Genomic DNA, 23,284 nt, shown 5'->3' on the forward strand with positions numbered 1-23,284 from the left:
CTGAGCAAATTTAAAGATCATTAACCCAGGACTTAACAAGCATTCATTTATCAAAGAATATTTCTCAGTCAATGTTATTGAATTTCCGCTTTGTGAAGACACAAAATGTGATGCCAAAAGGGGGTTATAATTTAACAGAGGAAGAGGAATATGCATTAATACATTTAAGAGTACAACCAACAGAAACATACAAATAAAACTGCCCATAATTACAGTAAAGTTCTTCTTCCTAGTCACAGTTTAATCCAGTGTTTTCCAAAATGTATTCTGTGAAATACTACTCCAGTGAGAGATAGTCTTTAGGGAAACAAAAAATGTCCTTGATCAAGTAAGTTTGAGAAATAGTTAAAAAACTCAATGTACTTAAGCACATTAAAGAATGAAAAGTCCTAGAACAATGTCTAATGTAACACCTCTCTAATTTATTTAACCACACAAGCATTCTTTGATCTTACAATTATTAACATCTATGATCGTTAGTTTTAGGTCAACTTGGTTGGGCTATTATTCAGTAAAACACTAGTCTTGATGTTGCTGTGAAGGTATTTTGTAGATCTCATTAACATCTACAATTTGGTGACATTAAGTATAGATTATCCTCAGTGGTGTGGCTGGGCCTCACCCAATCAGTTGAAAGGCCTTATGAACAAAACCGAGGTTTCCCTGAGGAAGAAATTCCACCTCAAGACTACAGCATCAGCTCCTGTCCAAATGTTTCCAGTTCGCCTGCCTGTGTTAGGGATTTCAGGCTTGGCAGCCTCCATATCACATAAACCAATGCCTTCAAATAAATAAATTCAATAAATTAAAAAAAAAACAAGTAAATAAAATTTAATACGAATAATGTTCAAATAAAGTAAAATAAATAAATGTACATGCATGTGCATGTGTGTATGTGTTTTAACTGCTGTTTCTGTTTCTCTGGTAAACCTCTGACTGGTAAAAACATCCTGAGAACTGATGTTTCCTATAACTTTCTTCAGGGAACACCACAAATTCCCATCTTTTACAACAGTAAAATCCTATCTCCATAGTATAAGTGTGGAGCTGTGGGACAGCACATGTCAGAACTGTATGTCAGAACTCAATTTAAGGGATGTAATAAATATTGTTAGTTGCTGCTCAACATATTTCATACTAGCACCCACATCCAATTTGGACTTGCTAAAGTCTTTAAAAGTAAAAAAAAAAAAAAAAAACGTTGAAAAAAAAAATTTTTAAAAAAAAAATGGGGCGCCTGGGTGGCGCAGTCGGTTAAGCGTCCGACTTCAGCCAGGTCACGATCTCGCGGTCTGTGAGTTCGAGCCCCGCGTCAGGCTCTGGGCCGATGGCTCGGAGCCTGGAGCCTGTTTCCGATTCTGTGTCTCCCTCTCTCTCTGCCCCTCCCCCGTTCATGCTCTGTCTCTCTCTGTCCCAAAAATAAAAAAAAAAAAAAAAATAAATAAATAAAAAAAAAACGTTGAAAAAAAAAAAAAGTAGACCCTGAGTGCCATAAACCGAACACTCTTCCCCTTTGCCTCTGGGACTTGTTCAGGTATGGTGGTAACAACAGGCCTATGTCCTTTAGTGCACAGACATCCCCCTGGCCAAACTGATTGGTTCTGCTCATTTAAGGACAGAAGGAAGTGAAGAACCTCCTGGACTGGATGATGATGATTGGTTGCCAACATAAGGACTCCAACTGCTGCATTTTGCTACCATGAGTGCAGCTGGCATGAGGACAAAGGCAATAGATGTAGGATGGAGGGCTAAAATGAAAGAAATGTAGAGACATATATCTGGGCCCAAGTCAAATCACATGTAAAAGCTGAACACTCTCTATTCTTTAGTAACTTGAGCCAAAAAAATCCATTGTTGAAGACAATCTGAGCTGGGTTTCTTTTGGTGCTTCAATATATATTTGTTCAATTATACTTGCATATAACAGCATCCTAAGTAATAAAAGGAAACATAGAAGAAGAAAAACTAGGAATATAAAAATACAGAAAGCTCTACGGGGGGATATAGATGAACTGGGAAGGGCAGCAAAAGAGGGAAAAAAGTCTGCTAAATGATTAGGTCAATACAAATCACATGCTATCCAACTGTTCTTAGCATATGTAAGAATATGTGTGTGGATGAACCTTGAACAGTAGGGCTTCTTAAATATCTTGGAAAATTTGATGAAAGCTATGGTAAGTTGCCTCAGAAAAATTCTTGTACACAAAAAATTTAACTTGCAATTTCAGGAGCTTCATGTAGTCCTAAAATACAGGCAGAGAGGTCTATGCATTGAAGTTACATAGTGGCAGGAAAAACCATCAGCAGTGATGGCTCTTTATAAACAGAGATAGAAGAAAAAAAATTAAAATGTGATTTGGCTGAACACAAGTTATACAAATTAAAATTATTTGTGAGAACCATTTACTCTTGGGATTGATAACTTGATTGATATCAATTGATTATCACATGATTATTTATGATATACACAGCCGATAGAGGTTTTGTGGTGTTATTTACATGAGTAAACTTTGTCCATGAATGTTCAGCATTTCATGGCACAGAAAATATGGTTATCTTCTGGCTTTAAAAAGGGCAAGGAAAAATCTGTTATCAACAGATTCACAGGCAGTTAAGAGGTTTAAAAAGTGAGATCAGTGAATCACTTCGGGAGGTGGACGTCAAATGGAACTCAACGTTCACTTTTAATGGAAGAATGAGGATAAGAACAAGACCAAAGTTGTTTGAGGAATAAGGAAGTAGCAGTGCGGACTCATGTCAGAGAAGGCAGATCAAGAGAGGAAGCAAACACTTGGCATTGACTACTATGAGAGTATGCAGCCCTTCAGCACGGGCTTAGATACAGGCATGTGAGCAAGAGAAATAAGACATTGACACAATTTTCCCTGTTATTGATAATGAAAACTGCTATTTCTATCAATAATGGCTAAAAATATTTTTCTTATCAGCCAAAACCTAAATGTTAGGTTTAAAACCTAACTTGCCAGCCTACCACTGTAGTCAGCAAAATTATTAGGGTAAAAAAGAAAAGACAAGAATATTTATTTAATGTAAATCAGGGGCCACCAGCATTAATTAAAATTAAAAATCAACATCCAATATATTTCTCTTATAAATACATTTGAATCATCACTGTCAATAAGAAAATGGGCTTGGTCTCATGACATGTGGAGCTACCATAAAGACACCTCCATGTAATTTTTTCACTTAAGTACACTACATATTGGGGTAATGTATTAATCAATCCATCTGTGCAAACATTCCAATTCCCTGCAGTCAGGAAGAACAAATAAAGGTGATTTATTTTACGTTATGTTTTTTCTCATTTTTAATTAAAGTATAATTGGCATATAATATCCTACTCATTTCAGGGGTACATCATAGTTATTTGATATTTTTATACATTACAAAATGATCCTCAGTATACATCAAGTTACCAAGTTATACAAGTTATACAATATCACTGACTGTATTCCTATGATGTACATTATATCTCCATGACTTACTGATTTTATAAATGAAATACGTACCTCTTCATCCCCTTCACTTATTTTGCCCATACCCCATCCCACCCTCTGGCAACTGTCAGTTCATTTTCTGTACTTGTGAGTCTATTTGTTTCGTTTCTTTTGTGTTTTAGATTCTACATGTGAGTGAATTCATGTGCTATTTTTATTTTTCTGCCTGACTTATTTCATTTGGCATAATACCCTCTAGGTCCACCCATGTTGATGTGAATGGCAAGATTTTGTTCTTTTTATGGGTGAGTAATATTCTACTTTGTATATATATAACTCTTCTTTATCCATTCATTCATTTACTGATGAACACTAAGTGATGGACACTTAGACTGCTTTCATATCTTGGCTATTGTAAATAATGCTGCAATGAACATAGGTGTGCATGTATGTCTTCAAGCTATTGTGTATTTCATGTTATATTTTAATGTAGATAGCCTTTTTGAAGTGGGTGCAGCAATGACATTTTGACTGATTTCTTCAATTAGCTGTATGAGAATGAGAACCCTAGTCCCCAAAATTACTCACAAACAGGAACAGAATGTACTCTGGCATGCATACTAGAATCTTAAATGTGACTTCAACACACTTAGGGACAGAAGTTTTTTTTAGAAGGTGAACAAATACTGCCCAAAACGTGAAAGAAATCAAGTGTAAAATATTACCCGGTGTTTAATAGTTTTTGTTACATTTTAATTTTTAAGACCATATCCTCTGCAAAACAATGCAAAAAAATGCAAAAACATAAGAAAGGAAATAGTTCAAATTTAAAAATCACAACCTGTAACAGCTTCTTGGCGATAAGAAATTTTGTATTCTGAAATAACTAAGGAAGTTTAAGGAGGAAGAGCCAATACTGGTTTAGGCCCAGGTTTCTGCAAATGGCACTTGTGAGGAAAGGAAGTGTGTCCCAGAGTCAGAGTGCAGAGACCAAGGTTCTGGTCCCATTTCTACTACTAACCAGCTTTGGAGTGCTGAGTAAGACATGCGTCCTGTCTGTGCTTCAATTTCTTCACCTGTCAAAGAAACACTGGACTAGTTGATTTCTAAGGTGCTATACACTCTATGCTCCTGCAAACCTAAGTCAAAATCTTAAGAATGATCTAGATGTATGCATATTGTAGTCATGTAGATGCAGGCACAGGAGACAATCATAACATCTTCAGTGTTTTCACAATTTCAGGCTTGACATACTACCACTGTTTTTGAACACAGAAGAGAACCATTATCTATGTACCTCTCCTCATCTCGTATGTCCTCATCAATAATATGCTTCATTGTCCAAGCACAAAGTTCCAGGGACAGCTTCTTCTACCAAATTCAAAGTAAATTCCCAACTGTCTAGTACAACTGTCTAATACAGTTCCAACTGCATGATCTATAATGGCAGTATATTTTTACAAGAATTTTGGAAAATGACTTGAGATGTTCCATTACTTTATATACATATAAGAACTCATCAGTGATGAAATAATAGTTTACGATCTTCCATACAGAAGAACTGTAAATAATATCTGTAGATATTATTCCCTCCAGGAGGTGGAGCCTAATCACCCTCCTTCCCAAGAGTGGGTTAGACTTAGTGAACTAGTTCCAAAGACTAGATAGAGAAGGGAAAGGGATAAACAGTAACTGTAGAGTGGAGAAACCTGACAAATACCATGGGAACCAAGTAATAAAGGTTACTATCATCAGTGATATCATATGGTATCATGTACCCGTGATACAATGTGACAAGAAAGGTACTTCACCTCTATGGTATTCTTTCCAAAAACTCATAATCCCAGTTAATCATATGGGAAGACAGCAGGCAAATCTAGACTTAGGGGCACTCTACAGGATACCTGCCAGCACTCCCCAAAACTATCATGGTCATGAAAAACAAGGAAAGACTGAGACGTTGTCACATAGCAGAGAAGGCAGGGAAAACATGACAACTAAATGCAATGGGATTGCCTGGATTAGATCCTGGAAGACAATGGAAAAGCTGATGAAATCTAAATATAGTCTGGAGCTAATAGTAAAGAAAAAAAATTATTATTATTATTATTCAAATTTAAAAGTATTGCACAATGTGCATGGCATTTTGTGTTTAATACAGCCATGTAATTTATCTCTTTTCTTTGCAATAATCATGTGAGAAAGACACTAGTATTTTCATTCTACAGATGAGGAAAGTGAAGCTCATTACAATTTAAAACATTCATTAACAATAGCTAATAGGTACAAGACGGTTAATATCAACTATTAAAGAAATGCATGATGAAAACAGAAGACACTCTTTATTTTACCATTTAGGTACCAAGTTAGAGAAATAAATATTTAGGTATGACTAATAGTGACATAATTTAAATATAAGAAGTCTCTTCAATGTGATATGTTTTTCTTGATCAGTGTACACAGATTACTTTAAAATATTCCTTCCTATATACAGTTTTTAATATTATTAAGTGATTTCCAGGACTCTATTCTTTATTTCTGAATCATAGTTAAGTTGCAGTAATTCTGGGTCTTGTTATTCAACTTTCCAGTGAAGCATGCGTTATTCTGAATAAAAAAATTAATGAATTCATGACAAAGAGTTAAAAGTTAGTGCAAATAAGATCTCAAAGCTACAAAATGATTAATATTTTCTAATTTTAACATCCTTCTTATAAGCAGAGCCCTGTAAATATTACACAGAAAGGCCACCTACAGTAACTATTTTAAACTACTCCAATTGTTCTTTTGTTTGTAGATAATAAAAAAAAACCCTAAGGTTATACCAAACAATCTTTTCAGTATATGAAATACAAAGAGCAGTAGTCAAATATTTACAAATATTATGATCTCTTTTCTTGAATTGTCTCATGTGAAGCCATGCAGTAAATATCCACTGTTTCAGTGTAGTGTGTCAGCTCCTCATTAACCTAAGAAACATGAACCTTATTCTGAGAATTTACAATTTACAAGACGAAACTGATAGCAACTATCAGAGCAGGCAACCCAGTGCTAAGGAAACACTGAAGAGGTTAATAAATTCAATAAGAGCAAGTGAAGTGATGGTAAACTGGCCCTCAACTACTCATAAACAGACTTCTCAAGGAAATTGTATTTGGAATAAGCAAGTGAAAATGTGATCAAAGACCCAGAAGAAGACCTGAGAGAGGTGCCCAAGTGATTGTGTGAGTTGTGCCAGAAAGTAGATCCAACTCCTGATGGAAACATATGATACTCAAGATGGGCCAAGTTTTATTTTTTAATAGCTGAGCTTCCAGCTGGCAACAAAACAATCCTGTGCCAGCTGCTGAGGAAATAATGTGCTGGGAGCTGGCAGGCACTGACCCTTGGAAAGCCAACAGGTATGGATGCACAATGTATACCAAGATGCTAGTGCCTAGAAGGCAGAGGAGAGGGAGAAAGAGTGTGACCACAGAAGAAGTGTCCCAGCCTAGGGTCCAGCAAGGCATGATGTGATAGGGAGCCCATACATACATTTCTATATGTAAATAATAACAGCAACCCAGAGTTAGCTCCATCCATCCTAGATAAACCAAATGCAGGAGCTATAGTCCCTGTGAAGTGAGTCTTTGGACTACATTCCCCAACATCTGGCAGAAAAACAATGGTGGGCATCTGGGAAAGAAGAAGCACATCACTTTTCTCAAACACTGCTTGCCACACTAGTGTAGATTAACTGAGGTTAGTTTTTGAGACATAGCAAGCCAACTCTGAGATTATGACCAAAGTCAGACAGATATCAAAGTGGGGAAAAGGAACATAAGGGTGTCTTAGTTTTGGCTGTCAGAACAAACATCATAGACTAGATGGCATAAACAACAAAAATTTATTTTCTCACAGTTCTGGAGCCTAGAAGTTTAAGATCAGGGGCCCCAGCATGATTGGGTTCTGGTGAGAACTCTCTTCCTGGATTTCAGACATCTGCCTTCCAGCTGATTCCTCACATGGTAAAGAAACAGAGACAGAGAGTATTCTCTCTGGTAGCTCCTCTTATAGAGGTACAGATCCCATCATGAGGGCTCCACCCTCATGACCTCATCTAATCTTAATTATCTTCAAATATCATCACACTGGGCGTTAAGGTCTAAACCTAAGAATTTTGGCAGGGACACAAATACCTCCATAACAGGGGTAGATATAAGAAAAATGGAAGGTACCTGGGCTCTGGTGGGACAATGGGAGCATGGAGAAATCAGGCAGGGACAGGGAGGTGCTCATAGAGTGAGGTGTAAACGGACCTACAAAAACTAGACCAGGGTGAAGCCTGGCCTGCCCTCTGCTCTTTAGCTCTGTCTCTGTCCCTCTTCCACCTACACAGTTTTTCTTTCACCACACTCCCTGGCCACTGTTGTCAAAATACAAATGGAGGGGCACCTGAGTGGCTCAGTCAGTTAAGCATCCAACTCTTGGTTTCTGCTTAGGTCATGATCTAAGGGTTCGTGGGATCAAGACCCGCATCAGGCTCTGCGCTGACATCATGGAGCTTGCTTGGAATTCTCTCTCTTTCTCAAAATAAATAAATAAAATAAAATAGAATAAAATAAAATAAAATAAAATAAAATAAAATAAAATAAAATAAAATAAGAGATGGAGACATACAAATTTTCCAGAATAATTGTTTCAACACTGATACAAATCATGAATGTAAAGTTAATGACCCTAATTGGAAGTTATGTTGAGAAATTATTTATATTTCTGATTATAATTTCTCAACATAACTTCCAATTAGATATCTCAATACATGATTTTAAAATAACACTTCTAAATAAAGACAGACACAGAGAAGAACATTTACATTCTTATCTCCTTCACAATCCCCTCCTTAGCTCTTCCTTTTCCTCCTGGCTCAGGCAGGGCCCATGTTATAAGACTATGTTACAGGACACTGATAATAGATTATGCAGACACAAACAGGTCATAAGTCAAGCTTTTTAAAAAGAATGATTCCTTTCAAAAACAAAACCAGCAGAGTGGGAAAAGCTAGGAAATATCCCTTTCTGCTAAACCCTGTCCTAGATATCACAAATGTCAGCATCTGTATGGTCTGCTAATGGAAGTAAAAATGAGCAAACATAACAGTAAGTACATGTTTCTAACAAGAGGAGGCATTTAAAAAGCACAGAAAAAGAACAGAAATTATCCAAGGATCTTCTGACACATTTACAAAGACTTTGGAGCTCAGAGCCTACGTAACTCCCAAACCTTCTCTGTCTCCTGAACACATAGTAAGGATCTAAGGCAATCATCCAGAGAATTCAACTGGAAGAAAACACAGATGCACAGATGTTTGTGGCTGTAAGGGACCTTAGAGGTAAATGGTCTAATCACAGAAGGTCACACTATTCCATCAGTCCTTGGGTTCAAAAGGACTTTCCATTGCAGAAGCCGCAGTGGTGCAATTGACTCACCCAACAAGTATTTACTGAGTGCTTACTATGTGTCAGACATCGCACTAAGTGCTGAGGACACGGCAGTGTGTGAGGGGACAGAGACCCAGCCTACAACAGTTTACACTCTAAAGAGAGGGACACAGGCATTGAATAATTTCACAGTGTACTGGTTTAGCAGAGGGTTTCAAAGGACAAACATCCTGAAGAAAGAGAAATTTAAGTGCTGCTTGTTTTTCTGCTATTCACCTAACTCCTCCAATATTTATGATTCACTCACTATTCCTCAAACATTTATGAAACACTCATGGGGGAGCAGGTAGTAAGCCGATGAAGAAAGAACTGACTTAGTAGTGGAGATAAAAGATGAATAAGATATAGGGTTCCTAAAGCATAAGAGACTCTTAAAAACTGAGAACAAACTGAGGGCTGATGGGGGGTAGGAGGGAGGGGAGGGTGGGTGGTGGGTATTGAGGAGGGCACCTGTTGGGATGAGCACTGGGTGATGTATGGAAACCAATTTGACAATAAATTTCATATATTAAAAAAAAAAGATATAGGCTTCCTCTGCCCAAGGCACAGAGGCTCTGGTAATGAAGACCACACAGCATTTACCTATCAGGCAATAAATATATAAAAGATATCAGTGCAGGAGCACCTGGGTGGCTCAGTTGGTTAAGTGTCCAACTCTTGGTTTCAGCTCAGGTCATGATCTCATGGTTCATGAGTTTGAGCCCCCCATCAGATTCTGTGCTGACAGCTCGAGCCTGCTTGGTATCCTTTCTCTCTCTCTCTGCCCCTCCGCTGCTCACTCTCTGTCTCTCTCAAAATAAATAAATAAACTTAAAAAAATTTTTTAAATAATATGAGAGCAGGGAGGTAGAAGAAACCTGCTCCCTGGGGTAGAATGACTGTCCTGCAGGGATCAGAAGGATATTTCAGGGCATTTAACAAAAGAAAGTTTCATGCACAACACCACAGAAATATGAAGGGGTCCACAGAGATTTACGGGGTCCTTGAGGCCAAGACAGGCATAGTGGAAAGAGAACAAACACCTGAGTCTGACAAACCTGTGTTTGATTCCCCTCCCCAGCTGCATGAGCTTGGACAAGCTGCTTGAACATTCTGAGCCTCAGCTTCCTCATCTGAAAAAACGGTGCCAGTGTGCTCATCTTGTTGTATTACTGAAATAATTAGCAAGTTACCTAAGACAGTAAACCACAAACACCAAACACTCTGCGCCAATAATTAGAAAAGGAAGCAGTGTGGAATGAGACTGGCAGGCAAGTTGGGGTCAGACTGCTAAAAGCTAGACTATGGTGTTTATCCTTACAGATACCTAATTTGGAATCATTATCCCCTACTCTCAACTTGTGTCCTGTCTGGGGAATGCTATTAAGCACATGTGCCAGCTTCAGAGCGGAGTTTTGCATACATGATCTCATTTCATCATCATAGCAACCTTGGGGAGGATATAACACCATGACCTTCATTTTACACTGAAGGCTAAGTGAAGTTCAGTGTTATGCCTAAAGGGACACAGCCATCAAGTAGCAATTTTCTCCTGCCTGTTTTCCTGCCCACATCCTGCACCATCTAGTTTCATGTCTTCTCTTAGTCGCTGCCTTACTCAGCAGTCCTCCTTCACCTCACTGACTCAACTATTCAGAATGGCCTGCTTGCTGTCCAGCGTGGAAGCCGCCCTAAGTAGCTGCCTTGCCCACCTCTCCCCTTGGGTTATGGTTCCCGGGGAGGATAACTCACTCACTCACTCCCCTCCACTGCCTAGGCGCCTGCTCAAATCCGGACTGGTGCTCTGCTGCCCCCTCCTGGCCTGGGCCGGAACCTCAATTGCTCCCTGGGGTCTTCTGCACAATCCTGTCATTCCATTTCCTCAGTATCTCAAGATTTGAAAGAACTGTACTGGTTTGCTGTAGATTATCCTGATACTTTCCCCAGCTCTCTATTTAACTAATGTGTCATACACACATATGAAAAGCTCTGTTTGTTATGGTTTTAGTTTGCTTCTAGCTACAGGTTACACTCAGGAGAGCTTCTCAAGTGTTTACCTCATTGAATATTATTAGCTTACATGTTCATGTTCAGGGGAAAAGGAGAGGAAGGACTCAGAGTCCTTTAGTGGAGACACTAAAAATGTTTCCACTCACACAAGAAATCTTCAGAGGCCTATTATGATTGAACACTTTAGGCCAGGCTGACTTATTGAATTACATATTTTGAATTTGGTCACATTTAATAATACAGTCTTATTTTCTCAGTGGTTACCTTAACAGGGAGTTTGGGGGAAAAATACAAGATTCACTTGAATGAATAGATAATAGCATACTTAAATCCTGTCAAAGATTAACCTTGGACTGACTAGCTGTCACACCCAAGGAACAACTTTGTACGTCTGTTAGAGCCTCAGATGGAAGGTTGTCACTTAGTTAAAATAGTCACTAACTATTCAAGACAGTACAGTCAGGCACACCAAGATAAAAAAAAAAGTGCAATGAAGGAGAAAATGCAAGCAAAGGTCCCTCTTAAGCAGTCCATAAAGACTTGAAGTAGGGAGAAATCATTCAAATGCACTGTAGATGGCAATAAATGTGTGATCACAGTTACAGGTTTGCAATCCCTTTCCTACTCTTCTTTGTTCTGGTTTGTAATACTAGTCAAGTTCTGTCTACAAGCATGACATAAGTTAAAGAAAGTACACTTTTAGCAAAGAATGCTACTGCAAACTAATAGAACAGTTAAAAACATGTCATGTCCATTACCTTTTCTAGAAGGCCATTTTAATCAGAGGGTTGTTCAAGTCTAGCCTTTTTTATCTTTTAAGAAATATTCTGTATTTTTGCACCTGGTAAATTTTTCAAACATATGACCCTGAAGTATGACTTAAGAAGTAATTAAGTAATGACAATGCATTTGTTAACAGGGTTAAACTCAATATCTGAGCCCTAATGACCACAACTCTTCAAGCACTGACCACCAAACACTCAGCTGCCTACGACAGCAGTTGTAAAATATACCATGAAGGAAGTCAGGTGTATTAAAATTGAGGTTCTTGCAAATAATATGAATTTGGTGCTCAACAGTAAGGAAAAGCAAAATTCATTCAACCCTCTGCTTGATGGGTAAGCTGTATTCTTTTTCTCTTCTCTGCTATATGACCTCTTTAGTTACAAATGCAGTAAGTTCTTATCAAAACCTCTTATCAGATAGTCTTAAAATGCATAACAAGTGCCTATATGTACCCACTTCCTCTTTCTGCACAAAGACACATCTTGCCACATGTTTTCTTTTTTGTTTGCATTTTTATCTACATATCTGCTTTAAAGTCTTGTTCATAAAGTAGAACGTTATTTAAATATAAGTAAAGAAACTGATTTAGTATCCACTTACAACTACCATTCTTTGATCCAATAATCATCCAAGAAGATGTTTTTAAGAACATGCTCCCAAGTTATGTATATTTATGTACTCACAGATGATATACATGTACTACTGAACCCATCTGTAATGTGCTTTTTAAGATATCTAAAAGCAAAAATTAAAAGCAAAATTTAGAAATAGATTCTCTAATACTTTCTTGTAGCACACCCTCCATGTGGGCATCCCATTTTAGTCAAAATATAAGTGACCACTTTTGTTTAGCTCTTAAGTCTACTCAAAAGAAAAAAAGAAAAATTCTATTTTTTCAAAAGATGGTTTATTTAAACAGAGTCTCAATTTAAAGGACATTAATTAGTCTACCTGAGATTTATGCATGGCACATAGAAGGATTATTCAATACACAGATAATATATTAGTCAACAGAGAAATTCATTAATTACACTTTACTAGTGAGGGGCAAATCTTTTATCAACAGTTTATTTAGCATATTATTTTTTTACATTTTTTATTTTTTTGTTTTTTACATATTTTGAGAGAGAGCATGAGAGGGGCAGAGAGAGAGAGGGAGAGAGAGAATCTCAAGCAGGCTCTGTGCTGTCAGCACAGAGCCCAATACAGGGCTTGATCCCACAATTCGTGAGATCATGACCTGAGCCAAAATCAAGAGTTGCCACTTAACCGACAGAGTCACCCAGGTGTCCCAGCATATTATTTTGTAATGCACTGTCACTTCAAATACAATAGAAGAAAGAGCAACATGAAATCTATTTCATTATGAAATACGAAATAAATTATCCTCCAAGAAATAATCTCTGGATGTGAACACTGATTTTCAAAGGCATAAATGATGAATGGAACTAGCCAACTTGCCACATGGGTAAAAACTGTTAACTGTTCCAGTTTCAACAGATGTAAAAAAAGGAGGAGTCTGCATTTAATACTTGTGCCCACTTAAAAAACTAAGATCAAGTTGACATTTTCAAAGTGAAAGGGAGATTCAAGGTAGTTTCTTGAATAAATGAAGTCTTCATATCATTTTAACCTGAAATTTTCTGGTTACTGAGAGGAGTAGGATTGTAACTTAACTGTTCTATGTCAGAGTTCAGCAAATCACAGGCCAAGAGCCTAATATGGCAGTCACTTGTTTCTGTACAGTCTGCAACGTAAAAATAGTTTTTACATGTTTTAATGGATTTTAGAAATCAGAAGAATAACATTTTGTGCTGTGAAAATTATATGAAATTCAAATTTCATGGTCATAAATAGAGTTTTATTGGAACATCACCAGGTGCACCTGTTTCTGTGTTGTCTATGGCTGTTTTCACTCAGCCATCACAGAGTTGAATTGCCACAAAGACCGTATGGTCCACCAAGCCTGAAATATTAACTGTCTGTCCCTTTATGGGGCTCTTTATTAGGTCTAGGTAATTGATCTCAATTACTTCCATCCTACACTTCCCCTTTCTTATCTCATCCCAGGTTGTGGGTGTCTTTCTCCCTTCCTTCCCTCCCTCCTTCTCTCCATCCCTCCTTCCCTCTTACCACGCGTTAATAGCAAGTTCTAGTCCCACAACATAACCCAAGATACAGCTACTTATATGGCCACCTTTTGTTCTCATAATGTTTACTTTCTCTTTATCTGCAATTTTGGTTTTCAATTGATAAAGACACAATCATGTTGTTTTTTTTTTTACAGGCTCTCTTTGGCCTGACATCAACTTACCTTCCCAACTTTATCTTTCATGACAATAGTCATGTTTTATAAAGTTTGCAAAATAAAATGTGTATCCTGCATTTTTCTGCCAGTTTTTGCCTTTCCTTAGAATGTACTTTTTACCTGGTATGCCCTTCACCAAAGCTCTACCTGTTAAAATCCTGCTGAATTTCAAGATTCACCCCCTTGCATGAAGACACCACAACCCTCCCAGCAGGAATTAATCACTCCATCTTTAGACTGCGGAGATTGTCTGATCCCTATCTCATATTAGTTTTACTTATTTATCTCAGATTAAATTTATTGTTGTAAACTACACATCTGGAAGCTAATATATAGTGTTCTGCTCATCGTATTCATTCATAACCCATCCCCCTTGCCCTGCCACACACACTACCAACATACATTGCCTAGTTCATAGTTATGCAAAAGGTGAGAGCTGTAACAGAGAGGTCTTGAAGTGGCACAAAGGCATCGAATTGAATGGCAAAGAATAAAAAAAATGAGAACCTCATTCTCTTTTCAACTGTTTTTTCCATTTTTCTGATTGCATCACAAAGAAATCCTCAATTTGTGCTACTGTGGTTTTACCACTGCTAATCTTTGATAATCTCCCTTTTTAACAAAGAGAGAACAATCCTAAGGCTTGGAGCCTTTTGCAAAAAAGCAGTTGTAGCCCCAGTTTAATAAAACTGCTTTGTTTTTATTGCAATTTATTTTTATAATTTGCTTCTATTTATGGCATGAATACAACTTAATGAAATTTAATTTCAATTTAATGAAAATAAGTACTCTCAATTAGTAAATTTAGGTTAATTTTTAGACAAAAAAATATTAAGCAAATTATAGCACAGGTGATAAGCACATATGACAAAAATCTTAATGGTATTACATAGAAATGGGAGAAACATTTGGTTGTAGCAGATACTCAATAAAGTCAAAAGATTTCAATCCACCAGCCTCCTTGTTAACCTTCTACATAACTAAAGAAACTCACGTAAGAGACTAGCTTCAAGCTTCTGAAACAGTGGTTCTTAATATATCTAGAGATATATTTACTTGTCATATCTTGGGGGTTACGAGGGAGGGTTGCTTTTGTCATCTAGTAGGTAGAGACTAGGGATACTATTAAACATCCTACAGTGCAAGGAGAGCCCCCACAGAAAGAATTATCTGGCCCCAACAGTCTATGGTGCCAAGGTCAAGAAATCCTGCTCTAAGAGAAAAGAGAAAGTTCTACATGTACTATCCTTTGTCAATTGTTATAAATCACCCTGTGTTCAGCACTGCTCCTTACCTTATATGCTCTTTGCCATTGGTAAGATTACTGAGGAAAATCTCCCACCCAAACCTTTCAGTTTTATATCATCCATACACCCACTGCCCCCAATTAGCACTCAGAATTTAAAGATGGACTTTATTGGAGAGTCCACATCCTTTATGTGCTAACAGTATACTCTCAATATGTAGATCTAACTTCCTCATTAAGCCACAGGAATTATGAGATTTTCAGATGACCATTACCCAAGAGAAAAAAAAAAAAAAAAGACTACACTAATTTGAGTAAAACCTTGATTCTAGCTAGCTATTGATTTCATGATTTCACTTAAAGTTACTCTTTGACCTGATTTATATGGTTCAGGGACTCAAATATATTTTGCAGAATAAATCTGACCTTGAAATTTAAAAAATGCAATTTTTTATTGGATATATTAGCTATGTTAGCTTTCCCAAAAGGGAGTCTAAGCAGACCTACTTTTTTTTTTTTAAAGAACTACTTTTTAAGCTAGACAAAAAACCAAACCAAAACAAATAAAAAACATTAACATAAAACAACTAGCAATTGAAATAACTATCATTTGGCACTTATTCTCAAATGTATTACTGCAAACACATAATACAGACATTTATTCTGAGTGTAAAGTGTTTACAAGAAAGTTCTTTGAAGCTATTTTGTGGTTAGTGTTTTGTTTCTCTTTCTGTCTCTCTTTTTTTCTCAAGTAAAGTTCCCTAGAACAGTTTAGCAGTAAATAGCACCTGTGACTTTTTTTTTTTTTTCAAATTAGGAGTTATTTTTACTCTGTAACAGTATTTAAACATGGAAAACTAGTGTATTCTTAAAGTAATGACCCTATCATAGTCGTCGTTTAATTTTGAGGATCTTTACAATGAGTATATTTCCAAATTTAGCATTTACTATGTATTAACTTTAGTGGTTAGAATACCTTGGAGGCATTTTATGCCTTTACATTCAAGTTGATTTAACTCCTAATTCTGAGATGCCTGTGGTAAAATGATAGTGAAGGTGAAACTGAATCCCTTTCATTTCAGAGCCACAAAGCTCTCTGCCAACAGAAAAGCAGCATTATTTTCAACACCTACAAGCTACAGAGGTGACAGTTATCAGGACTCCCACTGTGAAGAAAGAAAACCAGCACACAGCGAGATTATGGTTGCACAAATTTTAGGGACAAGATAAACAAGCTACCAGATTTCCCTTTCCCTAGGGTCATGTACCCTGTGCCTGGCCCAATTCATTATCATTCACTCACTCCCTCTAAAATCATTTGTTGAGCACCTGCTGAGTAATGAGCACTGTGCTGGGCACTGAGCACATGACAGTGAGGCAGCCAAATCCACAGACTACCTTCTGGGAGCTTATAGTCAGTGTTCAAGCATGTGCAGCCCAGCTTTCTACTCTCCCACTTGCAATCTCGCCTCTCAACATGCTCCTGAGTCAACTGCATGAGAAAAGAATTGGAAGCACAGAGAACAACAGAGGGACTGAACAGCTATATTTTTAATTTCTAGTCAGATCCCCAAAAGAGCTTAAGATATTAAGCACAGTGTGGGTGGCAAGAGAGCCATAACCAGCAGTATATTCTGGATCTGCTGTGGGGTCCTAAAGGACACTGTGGGGGAAAACCAAGGGTATGAGAGGTACTGGCTAAAAATGGCTCAGGAAGGGCCTCGAACAAAGAGAGGGAAAGGGAAAGAGAGAATCTGGTTCCTCACCAGCCAGGAGCACTGGTTAGAATGCTTTTGGGGGCGCCTGGGTGGCGCAGTCGGTTAAGCGTCCGACTTCAGCCAGGTCACGATCTCGCGGTCCGTGAGTTCGAGCCCCGCGTCAGGCTCTGGGCTGATGGCTCGGAGCCTGGAGCCTGTTTCCGATTCTGTGTCTCCCTCTCTCTCTGCCCCTCCCCCGTTCATGCTCTGTCTCTCTCTGTCCCAAAAATAAATAAAAAACGTTGAAAAAAAAAAAAAATTTAAAAAAAAAAAAAAAAAAAAGAAAATGCATACTTTCCATGTTTCCTTACAGGAAGTATCTGCTGGCTATTACCCAGGGCCAGGGTTAAGTGTTACCAAGTAGAATACACAAGTGTTTAGGCCTTTGAATTCCTCCCCTATACAGTGACGGTGCTCCTGGCCTAGCATTCTGCCCCCACCCCCCACCCCCCACCCACAGTTATTTCAAAGTATAGTGCACCCAGCATATCTTGGGGAGACATTAGAGTTTTTCCAAAATATTTGGAAGGGAAAACCCAATGAGGACCTGCAGACAAAGACAGGACTTTTCTCTATAGAGATGTGGAAATGGAGACCACACAGTGTTACTAGTTGGTCTGCAGGGCATTTTTCAAAAGGAGTCTTCCTCATGTTTTAAACTGGCATACACAGATTTATGGCCTAAAACAGCATTTTCACACTGAGTCACAATCCATTAGTGAGATGTGAAATCATGTGGATTCAGCCAATATTTTTTAATGAAATAGAATAAAATCAAACAGCATAGAATAGGAAATATTAGACTACATTGTTGGTAATAAGAATATACATTGTTTTATGAAACTTGTTTCCTTTCTATACACACATACTTTCTATTCTATACATACCTATATCTCACTACCTAAATCTGTTTGGTTCCTAAGCAATAATATATATTGCAAAGGATCCTATAAAACTCTGCTTTAACTCGGTTGCCATATAAATGTACTCTCTTAAACTGAACAGCAGTTTTGGTGGGGGGAGGAGGGGGCGGGAAATGAAATTCACTAGTCTAAAGAAACTATAGTTAAGTAGAATGGAAATTTTTAAAAAATGTATCCCCAAATAATTTAACACACTCTTCTTTTGTACTAATTATGTTTCATTTGGTTTCCCTAAACTTTTGTGTATGGGGATACATCTAGTTTTGCTACAAACATTCTTTCAGTCTCCTGTTACAGAGAGAAACACAAGGTGGGAAATAACTAAAAACAGGACATGGGTTTGGATGCACAAGGCCAAATCCCCACCACAGGGCAGCCCAGGCCAAATCCTGTCCCTCCATGCGCCAAACCACTGGACAGAATCTGGAAAGAGGCAGGCTCTTTTCTCCCATAGAAAAGCTTTTAAAATGCCAATTTCTCAAATCACTGGGCAAAGCACCAACTGCTCTCTAGGATAGGGAGCCCTAAAAAGGATCATGGCCAACTTATATTTATAAGCAGAACTGAATGTGTTGGGTCATCAAGGTTTTTGTAAACTTTTTAACAAACTCTATAAACAAAGCAGTATTTTCAACTGTGATTTTAGAAAAATTAAATTAGTTTGCCTGATACTCTTAAATAATCCTTCTTACCCCTACTCCTCACCCTTATCCATATATATCTGTATATATTAGAGAGAGAATAAAATAATAAAATAAAATAAAATAAAATAAAATAAAATAAAATAAAATAAAATAGCTATCACATGGCCTTGGGCTACCTGTGAAACAGTGCTGCCAGCACTATCCGGAGGCTTCAACTAGCTTTTATTGAGCTCCCTAAAATTTCCAAATATATCCTCAGGGTGTGTTTCCCTAATAGTCACATGTCCAATCTTAATTCAGGACTCACCAGCTTGCAACAGATAATTGTAACAGAGGAATGACTACTTACAAATGAACTTAATCTAGTGGGGACTGTCTACACCCTGGAACTAACCACAATGGCGCCCCACAACACCAAGGTCATTATTCCCCTAACATCATAATGATAACTGTGTTACTAATGAATTAACTATTTTGGCCTTAGAATCACCGAGTTCAGGCAGATTTGGCTCAAGACTGGGAGTTAAGAGAGTAAAGGCTTAAAACCAACTGAGTCTCAACTTTATCATGAGTGGAGGAAGAAAGAGGACTTTTGTCAGTCAATATCTACAATTATAATTTTTTGCATTCTCTGGCTATATAGATTCTTAGTAATTGTATCTGTAACATTAGTTGCTTTAAGGTTTAGGCTTATCTTGTTGAAAAAAATAACTTTGATCATTAAGTGACATTTCTCAAAGTCTCAGCCAAATGGAATAAGCATGCACCTTGCCCATACTGCCAGCTACAGAGAACTTACCCAATACACATGACTACCGAAAAGCAGCAAGGGAAAGAATTTTTAGATCTCTCAAAATATTTTAATTCTGTGATTTTCAAGGTAATCAAACAACTTTGCAGAGTGAGAATCTTAGCAATATATAAATGATTTATATTTGTGTTGCAAATTTTACTGCAATTATAGCACAAAGCTTTTTTTTTTTTTTTTTTTTTTTTTTTTTAAATAAACTTCAAGTTCCTTAGGTTTTCCCTGTGAAGTCTACCATCCCATAGACAGGTACAATTGGCAGTTTATTTCTTTTTTCTAACCACTTTTCCATTCCTCAAATTAAGGAAATTTCTTGAGTTTCCTGATAGCAAACCCTATTCATAAAGACATCATGTGCTAATGATAAGTCCCAATCAATTAGAGGCCTCTGGGGTAAATTTACTCAGAAAGCAGTTAGATTTGGTGGTGGGGCAGTCCCTTTAGCACCAGGAGGCACTTCCTCTACGAGGTGGCAGTTTCTAAAACACCAGGTAAACAATTGTAAGTAGATTATCTCTTAAATCAGAAATTTACACTGCTCCACTGCAGCTCACCACACAATTGTAAGATTCAAAACTGAAAGGAGACACTTCACTTCCAACCTACTAATGAATGCACACAACAGCACATCTTCAGATGAACAATGAAAATTTTGATCAAAGTAGGCTATTTATATGCATAGTGCTCAATGCCCAAGTATTTTAGAACATTTTTAAACAATGACAATTAAATTTTCATTCTGAAGTTTTGCCTTTCTTGCACACCTTCTGTATTCCAGGAGCCATTAATAGTAGTGGCAAATGGAGGGGGGGCAGGGTAGGTAATCCTTACACATTCCCACCAAGTACCAACATCCATAATCCTGCACTGTGGTCTCCAATTGCATTAAAAAAATTGGGGGGGGGGGGCTCTTATCTAAACTCTTTCCAACAGAAAGAGAGTAGAAAATGAAATTGCAGAGAAGTATTAAATACAGAAGCTTCAACTTGTCAACACTTGAAATTACATTTTCAGATTCCCTATCTTAAAAGGCCTGGATCTAAAATGAGTGTTGAGAAGAATTCTTACCTATGGATAACAGAAAGGCAAGAAGGAAAAAGAAGAGAAGGGGAAAACAAACAAACAAACAAACAAACAAACAAACAATTTCCAGTGGATAAAAACATGAGAACATATGGCATCTTCACATCGGCCAACCGCTTTCTACCTGTTTGGATCTTCAGAGGGATGAGGGACATTTCTGCAACCCCAGAGAGATGGCTTTCTGCATACATAATTTAAATAAATCACTCCAGCTTGAAAGAAGAGCAGCAGAACTCTTCTAATTACCACTGCCTGGACCTCATGTGCTGCTTTTTCTTTAAAGCCACACTAGTTCATTATTCTGCCTTCAACTCTCTGAAATGATTCATTCCCCCCTTCACTCCTGAGCAGACTCTGCAGGGAAGCCAGTATTTAAGTTTAATTTCTAGTGCCACTTGCTTTGGAGAGTTGGATGAGAAGAAGGAGGAAGAATCTAATTTAATAATTCTGTCACGGTTTGGAGGCGCACCCTCCGCCCCTACCCCCAAAAAATAACTCGACAAACAAGACCCTCTGGCAAGCTATAATCGTGAGCGAAGACACCAATCGGGAAAGGAGGGCCCACGTGTGGTGGGAGCTGTCACCCAAGGCAAGTGGCAGCCGGCGAGGAGGAGGGAGAGAGGGCGGGAGAGAGGCTGCTGCTTGCAGCTGCACCGGCCTGGGCGCTCCGAGAGAGACCCGACTCCAACTGGAACGTGCTTAGCTCTCTCCTAGACACTATGCGGGGAGAAATCAAAGGGCAGGGAGGCTGGATCCCGCGTCTTCGGGAGCTGCCCCTCCGAAAGAAAGGGACAGTCCACGGAGCGCGCCGCGGGCTTCCCCAGAAGAAGCCCGAGCTCGCGCACAGGACGCGCGGCTCCACCACGTCCAGGGCGCCCCCCGCCTTACCGTCCCAGCTCCGACTCCACCTCGAAGAAATCGCTCAACGCATCCCTGTTGGAACCTTCGATCCAGTAATCCGGGACGAGGCTCCCGGCTCCTGGGGCCACACTGGCGGTGACCGAAGAGCAGGACGAGGAGGAGCACGAGGGCACCGTGACTTTGAGCATCTTCGCGGCGGGACTCCGGAAGCCGCCACCACTGTCGCTGCCGCTGCCGGAGCGAGAAGCCCCGCCGCCGCCTGCGAACGCAGGAGCAAGAGGTGGCGTCCTTCACACACACACACACACACACACACACACACACACACACACACACACACACACACCGCCGCCGCTGCCGCCGCCTCCCCAGGCGCCCTGGGCCGCGCGCAGGCTGCGGCTTTCCTCCTGCACGCTCAGGAGGGAGGGAGGGAAGGAGGGTGGGTGGAGAAGGGGGCGAGGAACCCGGAGAGGGTGTGGAGGGAGAACCCGGTCGCTGTCAGCCGGAGAGGAGAGGCGGAGGCACTGCAAAGGAGAGAGATTCCCTCCCCCTTCTCTCCCTCCCTCCCCACGTCCCCTCCTCCCTCCGCCGAGCCCTTCCAGCCCCCTCCCTTTTTTCCTTTCTCCCTCCCAGGCTGTGGCTGCGGCGGTGCCGGCAAGGGCGGCTCCGGATGCGGGAGCTTGGGGAAAGCACGAGGACCAGAGCATCATCCCACGCGCCCTCCCGCGGGAGCCGGGAGCCTGGAAAGGACCGCTCGCAGTGGGACGCTCGCTCCAGGAGTGGCGGGCGCCCAGCGCTCTCTGGGAGCACAGGGGTCTGGACCACCTAGCAGAAGGGTGAGAAAGCGACCTGACTGTTGTTGGCGCCACTCATCCCTCCCTGAGCGCGTCCAGGTGGCGAGTCCCTCCCACCTAGCACCAGCTAACCAGCCATCCCTTGTGCGTCCCTCTGTCAAAGCTTATACTGGCGGCTGGGGAGGGTGCCCTGTGGTCGCCGATCTCCCAAGGCTCCTGTGCCCGGCCCCAGGGAAAGCTGGAGGGTAAGGAAGCACCTGGGTCCACAGTGACCTGACTCACCTTTGAGTGAGTCTTCAGTTGGATGAGATGCTAGGGTGCTGCCGCTGGCACTGCCTCCTTTAGCACTGCTGGAGCTCCTGAAAGGGCAGGTGTTTGCCTTGTCTAGTTCACTCCCAACCCTGAAGCTAGAACAGAAATGATCCAGAGAATTACAGGTCTGGAAGGGCCCTCTGCAAGCCTTAAGGCAGGACCTGTTCCCATTCATGACAGAGAAGATTGCTACATTTAAAGCACTTTCCTCCTCCCAAGAGATGTGCCCCATCACAGGCATTCCACTGGCTGTCTGCCAGCCTTCAGGCTAGTCTTCCAAATACTGGTTAAATGTATATCATTTATATTTCTACCCTTGAAATTTTTCTTTCCAGATTTCAGCAAAGATAAACAACAGTCATATTCTGTAATAAATCTTTATATATATAAAGTTATTACATCACACCTATTTCTGACTAAATAACTATGAGGCCCTTTCTTTAACCTTTCCTTCACAGGTGTTACTTTCAGTATTATTATTATTATTTTTTACTTTCCTCCAACACGCACTAAACTCTTCTCATGTGTTCCCATCCTGATAACACGGTAAACACAGTCCATATTCTATAATTTATTGATTTATTTCTGGTTCTTAAAACCTTTCATGCTATATTAGTGAACTACAAAAAAAAATCACCAAATAGTGATAGGAATATGATCCTTAGTTGATTGGAAATGAAAAAATAAATATAAAAACTATTCCTCACAAGTAATTTTATGAAGATGAACATATGCTCAATTTACAAATGGACTAAAAATAGTAAGTATATGTACATTCATACAAATTCAGTGTCATTTTCAGACTGAAAATGCTCATGTGACATTATTTTTCAGA

At 39.3% G+C, this 23,284-nt stretch overlaps 1 protein-coding gene across 2 annotated transcripts in view; it reads right to left on the reverse strand.

Moving 5' to 3' along the window:
* CAMK4 (calcium/calmodulin dependent protein kinase IV) overlaps positions 1–22,558 on the reverse strand; it is a 215,790-nt gene extending 193,232 nt beyond the window's left edge. The window contains exons 1-2 of one of the 2 annotated variants that reach the window (XM_058725170.1): positions 22,420–22,558; positions 21,371–21,602 (exon numbers count right to left, since the gene is read on the reverse strand). In XM_058725170.1, coding sequence (XP_058581153.1) covers positions 21,371–21,531 — 161 coding nt within the window. In that variant the 5' untranslated portion in view covers positions 21,532–21,602; positions 22,420–22,558. Of the gene's footprint in view, positions 1–21,370; positions 21,603–22,419 lie in introns of those variants that run through there. The other variant, XM_058725177.1, reaches the window with a different exon arrangement.
* Between the last annotated feature and the right edge of the window lie 726 nt (positions 22,559–23,284).

The sequence above is a fragment of the Neofelis nebulosa genome, chromosome 1 (assembly GCF_028018385.1).
Source record: "Neofelis nebulosa isolate mNeoNeb1 chromosome 1, mNeoNeb1.pri, whole genome shotgun sequence".
NCBI classification, from domain to species: Eukaryota; Metazoa; Chordata; class Mammalia; order Carnivora; family Felidae; genus Neofelis; species Neofelis nebulosa.